The sequence below is a fragment of the Notolepis coatsorum genome (genome assembly GCF_963971535.1).
Source record: "Notolepis coatsorum genome assembly, chromosome: 14".
NCBI classification, from domain to species: Eukaryota; Metazoa; Chordata; class Actinopteri; order Aulopiformes; family Paralepididae; genus Notolepis; species Notolepis coatsorum.
Window position 1 is genome coordinate 95,253,932 of NC_140178.1, and position 17,151 is coordinate 95,271,082.

Sequence of the window (17,151 nt, forward strand, 5' to 3'; positions counted from 1 at the left end):
TGTCATAGTGTCGTCGTGGTTACGCAGGCTCAGTGAAACAGACTAGTACTACGATCATGTAGGCGCCAGACGCAGGTGCACCACCCGTAGTTAAAGGTGCTGTAGACAACATCCAGCCACTAGACTCAGCAGCCGCCATCACCCCAGTCATCACACACATAATAAACCTCTCCATAAAACAGGGACACGTCCCCAAGGACTTCAAAATTGCACAAAAAGGGCAGAAAATTAGACCCAGGCAACTACCGCCCTGTTTCTATCCTTACATCCATCTCGAAAGTCATGGAAAAAATTTTATACGAACAGGTCGAAAAGTACCTCGCGGAAAAAAATCTAATCTACGAATTCCAATCTGGTTTCAGAACATCCCACTCCACTGACACATGCCTTCTCTATTTGAACGACCACATCAAACAAGAGGTGGATGCGGGCAAATACTGCGGCATGGTCATGCTGGACCTACAAAAGGCCTTTGACACTGTCAATCACACCATTCTGATTGACAAGCTAAAAGCAATTGGTTTTGATAGTCTATCAGTGAGCTGGATACAATCCTACCTGGAGGGGAGAGAACAGATGGTGGAGGCAAACGGTACCCTATATCCCCCCCCTCACAGTGAGCATACTAGGACCGCTACTATTCCTAATTTATGCAAATGACATGTCGTCGGCTTGTGACTGCAACTTGTTCCTGTTTGCGGACGACTCAGCCCTGCTGGTCTCTGACAAGAACAAGTTACAGGTTGAAAAGGCCCTCAGCTCGGAACTAGGCAAAATCTGCATATGGCTTGCCGACAACAAACTATCATTACACCTGGGCAAAACAGAGTCCATTCTCTTCGGTTCAAATAACAAACTCAGCAAGACCGACGGCTTCTCAGTTACAGTGGGTGACAATATTGTCACAAGGAAAGATGAAATTACCTACCTGGGTTCCATCCTAGAGGCTAATCTTTCCTGTGACAAAATGGCATCCAATGTAATAAAAAAAGTCAACCAACAAACTCGATTCTTGTACCGGATCTCCTCTCTGGTAAACAAGAATACCCTGAAGACTCTGGCAGCAGCACTCATTCAGGGGTACTACGACTATGCTTGCACCTCATGGTACCAAAGCACCTCAAAGGCACTAAAAAACAAATTACAAACATCTCAAAACAAACTAGTCAGACTACTGCTTGACCTGACTCCTAGAACCCACCTCACCCCTGCCCACTTTGCCAACCTAGGATGGCTTAGAGTAGACGACAGAGTACAGCAACTTGCAATGGGCCTGGTCTACAAGATACACTACACGACCAAGGTACCCATGTACATGTCAAAATACTTCCCAAAGGTCAGTGAATACCACGATCACAACACCAGAGGGAGCTCCACAAATCATGTTAAACCCAGATTCGGCTCAAACAAGGGACTAAACACGTTTCGCAATTATGCCACATCAATGTGGAACGCCCTACTCAAAGCTGTAAAGGAATGTGAATCACTACCCACCTTCAAAAACACTCTCAAAAAACACCTATGGGAGACTGCAATTCGAAACTGGCCCCTAACCCAGTTGTACAGTAAATGACCAAGTATGGCTTTGTCAGTATTCCAATGTACAGTGTCCCTGGACAGTATGGTATATACAGCATTACTGTACATTGTTAGATATTAGGGGTCACCGTCCAGCTTGTTGATTGCCTCAAAAGTGCTTGTCTCTGCATTGTTTGTTTTTTTACAAGGCCTTGTCTGCCGGTGGGAATTTTGGAATTCCACACTAAGTTTGGACAACCCAATATATTGCCCTGGGCAACCTGACCCCTGCCCTTAACACATTGGGCGCCGGGCATTGTGCCCATCATTGTACCCAGTCTGCCAGCACTGTAACCCTATGGAGATGTTTACCTTCTTTGCAGGGCTATAACTTTTTTAATGTTATTGCTATATTGACATTACTATGGCCCATTCAACATCGATTATCTATCGTTCCGAATGTGGGAACGTTATATTTTTTCATTCATACATTGTTGTGTTAATACCTTCAAGAATATAAGTATGTTTTTAAGCTTTTCTGCTGTAATTCCAAAAACACTAGTTATTGGCCCTGACGCATAAAAAGTTGCATATGACGCATATGATAGATTGCCGTTTCTTTCCTATACACGCTATATTAAAAAATTCAAATGTATATGATCGGTATACATTATGCTTCATCATGCGTGAAGGAAAGGGGGGGGGGGGTTATAATTCCTTGATCGTCAGTAACGGCTTTATTTAGTATGGGTTGATATATTGATCAGACTGATTGCAAACAAGGAAATGGACAATCGGGCTGAAAGAATAACGTTAGTGTCCTCTTACCGTTCGCCGATGAGACTGGAGGAAAAAGTTCCCAATTATTTGATGCCGATCTCCTAGATCCATTTCCGGTTTGTATGGCGCAATAAACGCCGAAATCATATCGATTATTGCTTTTCGAAAGCGATCCAAATGCACTCGAGTGTTTGTCTGGAGTCCCGTAACAAGATATGACTGCCGGAGGGATTTCCTCGATGCACCGACCGCCACTTCCGGTTTGACGTGAGTGTAACTCGCCCGACCATCCACCAGGCGGCGGTATTGAGGCGTTGCAATCTCAGAGAGGGTGCCGCTGCAGTCTGGAGGGAGGCTGGATGAATTATGAATGCCATGGCGAAAAAATGAAATATTGATCCCAAAAACGATTTACGCCGCTGTTGGCATTCAACACATGGCGGGCAATAACAACTTAACGCCGTTTATGGCGCACAATGTGTTAAAAGAAGACCCTAGCCGTGCGTAGGAGGAAGAGAGATAAGAGGTTCAAACCAATCTAAAGGTGTCCCGACAGAATTAAAAAAAAATAAACATACAGAATCACATGAAGGTGTATTATGTATGAGGATTATATGCAGACGGATATGTAAGGGATAATGTATAGCTACGAGGTCATTGTCGCAAAATAATTGACCGACACAGAGTTTAAAATACCGAGCCGCCTCTGCGAGGTGTTTTAAACGTCAGTGAAGGTCAATTATTTTGCGACAATGATCGAGTATAGCTATACATTATCCCGCTTATTACATGGCTAACTTACTAACAATATACCTAATTCATTTTACATCGACTCGCAACACTGGTTCTGGCTCCGCTCGTCGCTCCGCCCCCTGTCATCGCCGGCAGCTTCCCCGGCAGCAGAACACCGGCAGTGTCTAATTGCACTGAAACAGTGTGTGTCAGTGGGCTTGATTGCGAACAGCTGCGCACAGCGGTCATTATTGTCCCACAGCGGTCATTATTGTCTGATAACTGACCTCTGACGCGCGCTATTGACCAATCACAAGCAAGCATTTCGGCGAATGTGAAAACGCCATGTAATAATAATGTATGTATGCTGTATATACAGCACTGTTGTACATGCTATCATACAGAGTACATGGGTAGACTAGTGGGGTGGGTAGTTCAGATTATTATGATTACAGTGTAGGGCAGTTGTATAAACTAGATGTCGCACTAGAGCACCAACATGTAATTTGTGTTTAGGGTGTTTTTGGCCAACAAGATTAGCTGATCCGTATCCGTTTCCATTAATTTGTGCTAAGCTAGGCTAGCTTGCAGAGAAATTGCTTTCTACTATTACTTTCTATCCATCTTATTGTCTGACTCTGGAGAAGATGGTGAGCACATTTCCCATAATGTTAGTGTGCCCCTTTAAGACTTCTCATTATGCAACCTCACACACAGCCCATATATTTGACGTATACATTTATTTCCCCCATATTCAGTGTGTACTTGTCCCCTGCATCCTGTATGTGGCGTCTGTGACAGCATTGGAAAAAAACTAAAAGTTGTGTGTATGTTAATGGCACTTTTAATACTTTTTCTCTCTATGTGGCTAAAGTGATCTCTGCTCAGACATACCAACAGTGGAAGGTGCTTATTTGGTAGAGCTATAGTCACAATGACAAGTAGCTCTACACTCCATTTTTAAGCTTTAATCAAGTCAAGTCAAGAGTTTTAATTGTCACGGCATACAGGTATACAATGAAATGCGGGTGGTCTTGCCCGCAACGATGTGCAATACAGTGGTACAACATATAATAGAATCAAAAAATGAAAAAACAACATTGTGCAGTAAACAGGTAACAGGTAACATGGAGTGACATCTCGGTATCTGTACATAGTTATTTACAGAGCATATGGGACATGCTAGTTAGCTTTGGTAGTGCAATACACTGTTCCTGTTATTCTAATTTAAAGTGTCCTTTCCTTTGGCCATAAGTGTGCGTGTGTGCGACATGAGTGTGTGCCCGCTCATGTTAAAGTGTTAAGTGGCTGCTTGTGTGTGAGCGTGCACAGCGTGCGTGTCGTGTGTGTTCATGTGTGCTTGTGTGTGGATAGTTCAATGTTCTGAGCACTCAATGTTCATTGTTCATGGCTCTGATGGCCTGGGGGAAGAAGCTGAGCCTAAGCCGCTCTGTCCTAGTAGCTGGGGTTCGCAGGCGTCTGCCTGACCTCAGCAGCTGAAACAGGCTGTTATTGGGGTGGTGAGGGTCTTTCATTATCCTGCAGGCTCTGGATTTGCACCTCTTGTTGTATAGAACCTGCAGGGGGGGTAGTGCAATACCCGTGGTACGTGGTATGAATGAATGAAAACTTTATTTAACAGATTACAGAATGGGTACAATACAGTACGGCTCAATACACACAATTGTTAAGGGGATGCAGACCAGAGAAAGACTTTCGTCTTGTTTACATCAGGGTCCCCCATTTTCAATTCATAGTGACATTTATGACATACACAACATACATGACATTTATGGCATAGGGACATACATGACAGGTATTTAGTACTTCCCACTCTCTCACCAGGTAAAGGAGTAACCAGAAAATCTCAGCCCTCCCCTCTTTGTTAGGTAGGAGTGGCAACCTCTTCTCCCCAGTGTTCTTTGTAAAGGGAGGAAGCAGCTACAGTAGTTATTCACCACTAGATGACACCATATACATTGAATAGACTTCAATGACGTCACTTTTTTAAAAGACAAAAGCCCGACTGGTCCTACCAACTCTTGCCGGGTGCGGTGGCGCGCACCTATAATCCAAGTTACTGGGAGGCTGAGGCTGGCGGATCGTTTGAGCTCAGGGGTTCTGAGCTGCAGTGGACTATGCCGATCGGGTGTCCGCGCTAAGTTCGGTATCGATATGGTGCTCCTGGGGGAGCCCGGGACTACCAGGTCGCCTAAGGAGGGGTGCACCGGCCCAGGCCGGAGACGGAGCAGGCCAAAGCCCCCGTGCCGCTCAGTAGTGGGATCGCGCCTGTGAATAGACACTGTAGCTCAGCCTGAGTAATACAGCGGGACTCAGTCTTTTCATGCTTTTTCCCCACTCAAATTTCAACATCACTCTCTCTGTGACGTGAATACACGGTGGCTTGGTCCATCCTAACTTACATCTCCGTCAATGTAAACACATGGATATTTTGACAAAATAATATACAAGAGAAAATGGCATGCTCACGACTGCCTCCTACTGGATATCTGGGGTAAATACAAACCTTTTTCTGAGCACTTTTCAAATACGTTCAGCTGAAGCATGTTGCAATAGTTTGGGGACTATATCTGCCCTAATAGAGCTGGCTGTGGACTCATTTGACTATGTATAAGACCCAGAACAAAATCCCCTTAAATATAAGTGCCTGCCTATCTGCATCTGCACACTCACCGCCACCCCTACCATTGAAAATGGGGGACCCTGATGTAAACAAGACGAACATCTTTCTCTTTTTGATTGATTGAAAACTTTATTAACAGATTGCAGAATGGGTACAGTACAGCTCAATACACACAATTGTTAAGGGGATGCAGACCAGAGAAAGACTTTCGTCTTGTTTACATCAGGGTCCCCCATTTTCAATTCATCGTAACATACATGACATAGGCTACAGATAGACAGTACTGCTACATCTATACACAGTGGTGCAGTCGTAATATGGGAACTGGTAACACGCCACGTGCATGCGCACAGAACTGATTTATACACACACACACACGTGATCTGGTAACACTGCGTGTGACCACGACTGCACCACTGTCTATACATTTATGACATACCAGATTTACAAATACAGTAGTTTGTGATACGAAAATAGTCCAGAAAAAAATAGTATATACATTTGACGTAGAAACTGTACATTGGAGGAGGTTGGGTATGTGGGGGGGGGGGACTGTACATTGGAGGTGGTTGGGTGGGTTGGGTAGGAGGGGTGGGGGACACTGTACAACTGTACAAGCAAAACTGTACATTGGAATATTGACAAGACCATACTTGGTCATTTACTGTGGTCTGCATCCCCTTAACAATTGTATGTATTGAGCTGTACTGTACCCATTCTGCAATCTGTTAATACAATTTTCAATCAATTCAATCCAATCACCTAGATCATGATGTCGGTGCACGACAGACGCGGCTTCTGGAGACTGTGACGCGACAACAGCTGTATTTCCGCCGGTAGTCCAGCAGAGGGCAGAAGAGCAAAGCTACAAGACTGCAACATCAGCTGCTCGTCTGGAGCACTGGAAGTAGTGCAATCACAGTTGTCTAAAATTAGAGACATTGTATTGACTTGCATACATTCTGGACACAAACCCTATTCGATTTATGCGCAACGCTAATTTAGCTTTGAATTTTTAGATTATATATTGCACATATTTAGCATTTCGTTTTTTTAGATTATATATTGCAACTATGTATTGTATGGCAAAATAACTGAGAGGGCATACATACCCTCATCTGACACCTTGTTGTGCATGTCCAGTTAATTATATTGTATAGTTTACACTGCCTTTTTATTTTACTTCTCCACTGTACTATAATTCTGTGACCTGTATGTCTTATTCTGTACCTCCCCTCCCCCCTGCTGCTATGGTACCTGAATTATCAATAAAGGAATATCTTATCTTTGCCCCAACCACTGATCTGAAAAGCAGCTTTCCCCCAATTAGGGAGTGTTTTGTCCCCTATTGGACAAGTCCCAAACAACTGATCTGTAGTCTGAAATGGGTCCCTGGTTTTTCAGTCAGGAACAGGAAACCAATCACAACGTAAAAAGATGAGACAACGCATAATAGTCAATAGTTTCCAAAGTGTACAACAGTTTTATTGATCAATGATCAGATCAAGCTTACATGATTACAAGTATACAAGAGATCAATGCAAACCGTGATCAGTGAAGACACTCCCTAACCCTTCCTCTCCTCATCTTACCAGAAATGCAGTTATTAAAGAGTCACAAGTATTTGAGAAACACAATCAAGTCAAATTGATTCCGTTTGTTAAGAGAAATCGTGGCTAGATGGGATAGTTCAAGAGGTCTTGGCTAGATGGGATACAGCTATGGACTAAATCTCGCAGTAATCACTTGAAGCCACAATATCTTCAATGAGATTAAGGTACTAAATTAACAAGCTACAACTTTTTTAAATGTTTTTTTTTTTTACTTTTTCATCATGGCAAAGATATAGATGCCTGGTTTCATTTTGCGCTGGTTTCTGTATCCCCTCTAGACGCCACCCTGGACTAGATTTATCCGAAACTGCATCCCAGCAGAGATGTCAAGGTTACCGTAGTAAAGCCACTGGGGACACATGATACTAAAACACGTTGCTGTTCTTGTCATGCGGGGCCCCAAGTGATGGTCCCATGCGGGACCCAAGAGATGGTCCCATGCCTCCCTTTGGATCCCAAGGTTCTTCAGAGCAGGGATTCAGAAGACCTTTCAGCACGAGAGCCATATTGATTCATTCAGTCCGATCGGTTAAATAATACAAACAAAAAAAAGATTACCACTGTCCTCAAAATTAATGGAAGTGAATGAGGAACCCGACGCCTGGGAGGAATGGTGGTGTCGACAGCGGACGACAGGGACAGAAGTAGTTACTAGTTTACTTGTACATGACTTTAGAGAAGACTGCTCCTTCTTGACAGCTGAAGTTCTATTAAAAGTGAAATATCCCTTTAATGCTCTTGTCCCATTGTAAGCGAACAGAATCGGGCCTCTGAACCGTTTTGGGTCTAAACAACCCGTCCTTTATTAAGACCTCTCCTGTGGAGACACACGAGGCCTCTGACCATCCTCTGATTAATTACATCTCTGGGACTCCCCTCTGAGAAGAGTATTCTTGCAGTAGATGTGGTTTAGTCTACAATTCCATAACTGAATCTATACTGTAGTTGAGGATCTAATAGTGAAACGTGGACTAACTTCTAGTCTGGGGAATTAAACTATTAAATCAAAACTAGTCCCAATTTTTCCGGGGACCCCTGGAACTCCCCAAGGACCTCCTGGACCCCCTGGAATGAGAACTGGTTTAAAGCTGCACCGGGTAGTTCGGAGAAAGAAAATAGTTACCTCTACAATAACTAGTTACAAATGCTTGAATATAGTTTATAAATCAACCCCCAAAAAAAATGTATTATATATATTTTTTTGAAACGTCGAAATAACCAAAATGAACACATCCAGCGCCATGCCCGAGTATAGTCGGGTTATCTCGCCAGCAGTTGAGCGCCATACCAAAGTATAGTCAGGTTTTGACCGAACCTGAAACATGTTTTTCTAACGATCAGTTTTGTCGGATGTAAAACATGCCAGACAAACACAGTCACGGTTTCGAGTTAAAACTACCCCCCCCCCCCCCCCACCCTTGATGATTTTGTGAAGGTACATGTGTACATGGTATATACCTTTGATTTGGGAGTATTTGGGGTTTCAGGGGATCAACCAGAACGGTTTGGGCTTATTGCACATAACGCGTTTTATCTCACGATCTATGGAAAAAGACTGGATTATCTTGGAAATGCGCAATGTTTAGCGTGTAATAAACGAACTAACTACAGTGTGTAGAAACAAACTATTTTTTCCATGTTGGACTACAAGTAGTGTCTGTCAAATGAGCCACACCTATATTGTCTCCACAGCTATAATACAGAACACACAGCTCTGCAAACATCGTGAAACACCGTGAAAATGACCATTTTAAGCTGACCTTGAAGCGGCAGAGATGGGGACAGCTTATGGCGCTGTTAAGCAGCCAAACGGATACGTTTTTGTTTCAAACAGATACGTTTTTGGTTTCACAGATGCGTTTTTGTTTCAAACAGATGCGTTTTTGTTTCAAACAGCGCTCCAGGGATCCAGTTTTTCCTCTTCTCTTGTAACACTTTATGTATTCAATACTAAAGATATAACATACTTTATTTTGACTTTTCTCTCACACACACACACACTACCCAGTGCAGCTTTAATGCTGCTTTAGACTGAGGATGTCCTTTCAGAATGACTGCAGACAACATATGCGTCATGTGGGACATCGTGACATAAACACTGTTCAAAACTCTGTCTCAATGAAGGCTGCAGCTTTGGCTCTGTTACAGATCATATCTCAGTCATTACAACAATCAGTACTACTCAGGATTCATCATAACCAGTTCATGTAAGTGGAAGATCACAGAGAGAGAGAAAGAGAGAGGGGGGGGGGGGGGGGGTGAGAGAAGGAAGGGGAGAGAAAAATCTCCAATATAATAGAACTCTACTATCCAATATTTCATTCATACGTATGGCACTCGTTGAACCGCTACACACGCATACACACACACAGATATACATAAACACAGACACACACACACACTCTCTCTCTCTCCCCATCCCCCTCCACTGTGTAGGCCAAAGTAAGTAATTCTCATGGGCACGTCTTGGGATTCGGCACCGCCCACCGGCATAACAACTATACAACCGTTAAGTGGCTTTGAACACACCTCTATCATGGCACTAATACAAAACTCAATAAATCTATAGATCTGTCATCTCATTTTAAAGTGTTCCGTTATTAAAACATATACTTAAGGCCGGTTTCACAGAGGTGGGTTGGGAGAATTTACCAAGGGGAGATGGTAGGGAGGTGATGTGAGACCCCCCCCAGTCCTCCCCCAAGAGTGGAGCATTCTATCACTTTGAAATGAAGCACACCGTCCTCATGTCCCCCGCTGGGACAGAAAGGCTGAAATGTCCCGTTTCTGGACAGTTTCTCAGACATGGAAGCTGTGGTCTTGGCATATGGCGACATTGCGAAAAAGAAATCTTAAAATGGATACCTCATGGAACATAACATTCTAGGCTGAGACAAAGTTCTAAGCCATGTCTGTGAAACGGGCCTCGCATCTCTGTATCCAAGGCTCCCTGGGCTTTCAAACGGCCCAGAACCTACAGACCTGGGGTCAGATAACTCTCCAGAACCAAGGCCACTGGCCGTGCCTCTAGAGGTCAGCAGCTTTAGAGTTTAAACTTCTAATTATTTTAACTTTGCAGCGTGTTGCAGGATTTCCCAGGGAAGCCGGTTGAGGAGACGGCGGTGTGCATCTCGGGCCGACGATGATGATCTTGTTCCGTGCAGATCCGTGCGTGTGGCGCGAGCTCCTCTTCCACCACCACCTCCTCTAAAGCAATGCCTTCCTGCTGCCTCCTCCATCCAAGCTCCAATACGGCTGCTAACTCTACTACAAATATCAACGTCCCTGCTCCCCGTGAGCGGTCAACAAGGCAGCTAGCAACAACAAGCCAGGCTCTAGGAAGCTCCGGCTGGTGCCTCACTGAACCCCGGTATATTATTTGTTAATATGAAACCCGGGTCTTTAGCTCCGACTTATATATACGAAACAGACCCTTTAACGGTCCTGTCATGCATGATGCGACGGCCGTCTCTGGACAAGGTAATATACCGATGTCAGGAGGCCACTGCGGGAACACACTGCTCTTGGGAGTGAGAGAGCGCTGGAGAAGTCACAGCCATGAAACCAGCCTTTAGTCTCATTTAAACAGTATCATATAGAGAGCAGAACACACTGGGCACAATCTGCACAACTACAACGACCATGAACGCGCCCTGCTCCCTGTTCTGCTGAAGAGGAGGCATTGGCGTCCGGTGGGAGAGGAGCTCGGCGTGTGGCCTGGTCGGTTGATGCAAGCATAAGGCAGCTCCTCTCACTTTGTCCCGTAATGCACTGGTGCTGGGGTCACAGGGAGCGTGACCCCCAGAGAGATGACCCCACGGCCCCGGCATGTAATGCCACGGGGGTCAAGGATCAAGTTGAAAAAGTAGCATTTAGTAAAATAGTTCCGATGCCTCTTGATCTTGAAGTGGTGGCTATTCTGTGGTCGTGGATGAACAATCAGATAAACACGTGTGAGAGAAGGTTAAAGTTCATCTCATCAAAAAGGTCAAAGTTCATACAGTCCATTTTGAAAAGAAAAAGGGTCACGGGTCTGTGATGAGCAACTGGAGGATGTCTCTCAGCGACCGCAAGCTCTCTGCTAAATGGTCTCTAGCATGTCCACACCTGAGAGAGAGAGAGAGAGAGAGAGAGAGAGAGAGAGAGAGAGAGAGAGAGAGAGAGAGAGAGAGCAGAGAGAGAGGGAGAGAGGCAGAAAGAAAGATGGGGGCAAAAGAGAGGGGGAGGGAGAGGAGGGGAGAGACAGGGAGAAGGAGATCGAGGGGGAGAGAGAGAGAGAGGGAGATAGAGGGATGATACATGGAGGAAAGGATGGTTAGATATTCTGTTTCCATGCATGGGAGCCCACCACAAATAAATATCCCAAAATGGTTTTCAATAAGAATGTAACTAATTGTAATTTTATTACTGGCTCAGAGGCATTTAACAATACTTACATGAAAGACATGTGGAAGAGAGACAACTACAAAAGGATACAAGGCCTTGACTACAAGGTTGGATAGATGAAAGGATGTGGCCAGAAGAGAAGGTACATAGATGGATTAACTGACAGACAGGCATACAGACAGACAGACAGACAGAGAGACAGACAGGCAGGCAGGCAGACAGACAGACAGACAGGCAGACAGACAGACAGACAGACAGACAGACAGACAGACAGACAGAGACAAACAGACAGAGACAAACAAACAGAGAGAGGCAGACAGAGAGAGTGAGAGACAGACAGACAGACAGACAAACAGAAACAAACAGAGACAAACAGAGAGAGACAGACAGGCAGACAGACAGGGAAACAAACAGACAGACAGACAGGTACCTTGACAGTGCTGTCCACGGCTCCAGAGAAGAGGCGCCCCCTGGAGACGGCTAGAGCTGTTACACTGCCCTGGTGTCTCAATAGAGTCTGAGTACATATCATGTTGTCCATGCTCCACACCTGAGAGAGAGAGAGAGAGAGAGAGACACACACACACACACACACACACACACACACACACACACACACACACACACACACACACACACACACACACACACACACACACACACACACACACACACACACACACACACACACACACACACACACACACACACACACACACACACACACACACACACACACACACACACACACACACACACACACACACACACACACACACACACACTTATTCGACTCCAAAGATCAAGGCACAAATTAATAAAATTTAAATGTGACAGAAGTTCATCATGGATGAAGGATCTATAGAGAGTTGGCGAGAGACTTAAAGGGGCTATGTACTATAAATGTCATTTTTCAGTCTCTAGCATTGTATTATAGTAATAGGAGTTCGTATCAATGTGTTTTAGTGTCTAAATACCATATTGGCGGATTGCTCTGTTTCAGCTCAGCCCCTTTCCTCCTCCAGTAAATCAGGCCATTTTGATTTGAACGGCCGATATACGTCATACGGCCACTGGGTGATGCGATTGGCTCTGTGGTTGGAGCTAATGCCCGGCCCCATTCTACCTAGACTAGACAGCGAGTGGAAAGAAAGAAAGAAAAAAAAACCACAAGCTGCCGCGAACTCTCATCACCGAGAGCCGAGAGGGAGAGAAAGGAAGAGAGAGGGAGGGAGGGAGAGAGGGGGCCTGTCTTTTTTCTCTCTCTCTCTCTCTCTCCCACCCCCTCCCTCTCTCTCTCTCTCTGCCGCGCGCGGACTCATCACCGAGAGGGAGAGAAAGGAAGAGAGAGATGGAGAGGGGGCACTTGGGGGGGGGTACCTGCCGGCCGCGCGCCACAGACCCGCAAACGGGAGATTGAAAGAAAGAAAAAAAAAAACACAAGCTGCCGCGAACTCTCATCACCGAGAGCCGAGAGGGAGAGAAAGGAAGAGAGGGAGAGAGGGGGCCTGTCTTTTTTTTCTCTCTCTCTCTCTCTCTCCCACCCCCTCCCTCTCTTTCTCTCTCTCTCTCTCTGCCGCGCGCGGACTCATCACTGAGGGAGAGAAAGGAAGAGAGAGGGAGGGAGGGAGAGAGGGGGCCTGTCTTTTCTCTCTCTCTCTCTCTCTCCCACCCTCTCTCTCCCACCCCCTCTCTCTCTCTCTCTTCCCCCCCCTCCCTCCCTCTACCAGTGCAGACTGTGGACTGACTGTCACTCAAAGTGCTTATGGGCGGAGCCAGGCCATAACAGCCTGATTTCTTGAGGCTGAAAAATTATGGTTTTGAGTACTTGATTAGAAATATAAAACAATGCATTTAAAAAAAAAAAAAAAAAACTTACAAATGTCTTCAATAGACTAACAGGAATTGTGTAAAGTTGCCCAAAAAGTGCTAGGAATAGCAGTACATAGCCCCTTTAAAGGTAGACTCTGTAATGCCATCTAACAGCGACCTCTAGGCACTTTGTTTACATCTTTCTGATGAGTTGTAGTTTAACTTATTATACTGTGAATGACTCCAGACCTCTCTGGGCAGAACCTGCGGTGCGGCGAGCAGTAACAGCCCCTCCCCCACCTGTCCTCAGAACCTGCGGTGCGGCGAGCAGTAACAGCCCCTCCCTCACCTGTCCTCAGAACCTGCGGTGTGGCGAGCAGTAACAGCCCCTCCCTCACCTGTCCTCAGAACCTGCGGTGTGGCGAGCAGTAACAGCCCCTCCCTCACCTGTCCTCAGAACCTGCGGTGCGGCGAGCAGTAACAGCCCCTCCCTCACCTGTCCTCAGAACCTGCGGTGTGGCGAGCAGTAACAGCCCCTCCCTCACCTGTCCTCAGAACCTGCGGTGTGGCGAGCAGTAACAGCCCCTCCCCCACCTGTCCTCAGAACCTGCGGTGTGGCGAGCAGTAACAGCCCCTCCCCCACCTGTCCTCAGAACCTGCGGTGTGACTAGCAGTAACAGCCCCTCCCCCACCTGTCCTCAGAACCTGCGGTGTGGCGAGCAGTAACAGCCCCTCCCTCACCTGTCCTCAGAACCTGCGGTGTGACGAGCAGTAACAGCCCCTCCCCCACCTGTCCTCAGAACCTGCGGTGTGGCGAGCAGTAACAGCCCCTCCCCCACCTGTCCTCAAAGGCAGTGCAACACCAAGAGGGGTCACCGTTTGACGGAATCACAGATTCTACCTTTAAATTACAATGATTTGATCACTTTACATGTCATCTAACAGTGCTAGCGGCAGTGTGCTTGTTCCAGTGGTCCGGCAATGTTGAGAGGTTACAGAGCAAACATCGTCATGATGTACACATTATGTAATACACACAAGTGCACATGCGCACGCACACACAAACACCAATCCGTACCCTGAGAGAGCGATCGTAGGAGGCGCTGAAGACTTTGGTCTGGTCTGGTGTAGCGATGACGGCCAGAGCGTACACCGTCCCGACATGACCCGTCAGGGTACGCACCTGTTCCTTAGACTCTATGTCCCACACCTAGAGATAGGAAAACAACTTCATCAACATCATCATCTCCCCTCCCTTCAGACGCAACTGTAGTTTTTTCACACAGCGAGGAAAATAATACTGTCGGGCAATCTAACAATAATTAACACATTTACAAGTCGTATTAAAGGTCCCATGGAAAGTAAATAAAATCACTCGTGGGCAATTTTACACAATTCCTGTGAGTCTATGGAACTCATTTGTAAGGTTTTTTTTCAATACGTTTCATTGTTTTGTATTTTTAATCAAGTACTGTGGAGCACCACTTTCTGCCCTTCCAATGTCCAAGCTGCTTTTGGCCGGGCTCCGCCCACACTCGCAATGCACTTTGAGTGACAGTCACCCACCTGCACCAGCAGATACGAGAGTCCTGCTAGTGTATGCGTTATGTACATGTCATATATATGTGTTATATACATGTTATATATGTGTGTTACCATCTCTTACATGGATAAGGTTCTCATAGGTACCACAGACGATGTGGTGATTGGTGACAGCGATAGAGTAGACACTGCCTCCGCTGGTCTGGAGGACATGTACACACTCCAGAGAACGGATGTCCCAAATCTGAGAGAGAGAGAGAGAGAGGGGGGGGGGGGTTAAGATGTTGGTGTGATTGATAGAGGAGAGAGAAGAGAGGGAACAGAGTGAGAAAAGAGTAGGCAGGGTAGAGAGAGAGCGAGAGAGAGATAATAAATAGAGAGGAAGGAGTTCAGGAGAATATAGATCGAAAAAGAAAGAGTGTAAGAGAATGAGAACAAAAGAAAGAAGGGAAGGGGGCGAATCAACATATAAAAGAGAAAGAGGATGGAGAGAAGAGGGAAATTATATAGAGAGTTATTGGACTGCAATGTGAACAGTTGAAAAGGTCACACACACACACACACACACACACAGATCCTGTGATCAACACTGGAAAAAGTGAGCTGCAGAGCATCTGCAAGTTGTCCATTTCTGTCTCCATGGCAACGCAGCAGTGGACTGGCTTGGCTGGCAGTGAACCAATTACAGCGTAGCACTGAGAACAGGCCACGGCATGCGGAGGAGAGAGAAAGGAATGGTAGACTGGCCGCTCTCCTACATGTACACAGGCACACAAGAGACACGCATGCACGCACACACACACACGATGGGCTCACAATAGGTTTCTCTGACGAGATGTTTTGGGACGTCGTGGAAGAGTGAAGAAGACAAAACAAACAATGAAATATGTTTGACGAGGGTCTGGCAGAAATGCACACCTTTGTGTGGATTCATAGCAATATATGTTTTAAGAATCCTCCATCCTACCACCCAGTCCTACCCCCCAGTCCCACCTCAGTCCCACCTCTCAGTTCCACCTCCCAGTCCCACCTCTCAGGGGCCTTTCTCACTCACCCATTCGGTTCCATTCTGTTCTAGTCCATTCCGAGATCTGATGCGAACTCCCCCCCCCCCCCCTCTAGTTTGTGTACACACTCAGTCTTGGTGCGCTCTGGGTTTTGTTTACGGTTTGAGTTTTGAGCTTGCAAGCTTGCCGTAGGCGATGATGTCATGCTCGAAAATGTAAACAGGAAGAGACTGAGAGACACGGTGGAGACTGGATGCTGATATAAAATGAACAAATAACCAATAAATATGAAGTTATATTTGAACCTCTGTTGTCAAGCCTCGTCAATATAACCCACCCCATTTTATCACGAATGGATGGTGTTGTAGAGTTCGCTTTTGAGCGTTTCCCAGGGCTAACGCTAAGCTAACGGTAGCCTAGTACTAGTCTAGTATAGCCACTGGCACTGTAGCACTTATTTTTCAGCAAAGAACGTGCAATAAACAAAACGGATACATTCACTGCGTGTTCTGCCTCTCATTTGTTGATGAAACAAAACTAACATCAACACAATTGAACACCAAAAGCGGTGTTTAGTCTAATCGGCTCCGTTTTGTTAGCTTACATGCTAACATGAATGGAATATGCCAGTATAACAGTATAGCATTGTGGCTAGCAGCTAGTTAGTTAGTTAGTTAGCTAGTTAGCTAGTTAGCTTAGCCTGTACAGCAGCTAACATCCCATCGCTCGTGGCAATTACATTGCATGTCATTGATCTACTGGTCGACCACGGCCGACTGGTTGGGCACCACTGGTCTAATAGAAATAAATGCATTCGAACAAGAAACCAATGTATAGACATAGCATGGCAAACAAAATTGCCAGGCCTAATGCGAGCCAGGGAAGTGCTGTGCGTTTGTAATGTGGCTTCATGTTTTCATCCACTGCGCTGTGAGGCTCCACAATGCTTGTTTTTGGTTGAGGTCTGAACTCTCAAATTGCCCATAAATATCGTATTTGTGGGTATTGTCCAGTTGTTGCTGTGTGGTTTTATCTGCCCAAAATTCAAGCAAGCATGAAAGCATATTACAGGAACGATGTTGTGTGTGTCACGCCCCCCGCTCCCACTGGCCCGCAC

At 45.8% G+C, this 17,151-nt stretch overlaps 1 protein-coding gene across 1 annotated transcript in view; it reads right to left on the reverse strand.

Moving 5' to 3' along the window:
- Nucleotides 1-7,129: 7,129 nt before the first annotated feature.
- Nucleotides 7,130-17,151, reverse strand: part of traf7 (TNF receptor-associated factor 7) — a gene marked incomplete at its 5' end in the record, with an annotated part of 55,038 nt that continues 45,016 nt past the window's right edge. Inside the window, 4 exons of the mRNA XM_084329216.1 lie at nucleotides 7,130-11,394; nucleotides 12,104-12,223; nucleotides 14,564-14,695; nucleotides 15,152-15,271. Coding sequence (XP_084185342.1) covers nucleotides 11,380-11,394; nucleotides 12,104-12,223; nucleotides 14,564-14,695; nucleotides 15,152-15,271 — 387 coding nt within the window. The 3' untranslated portion in view covers nucleotides 7,130-11,379. The remainder of the gene's footprint in view (nucleotides 11,395-12,103; nucleotides 12,224-14,563; nucleotides 14,696-15,151; nucleotides 15,272-17,151) is intronic.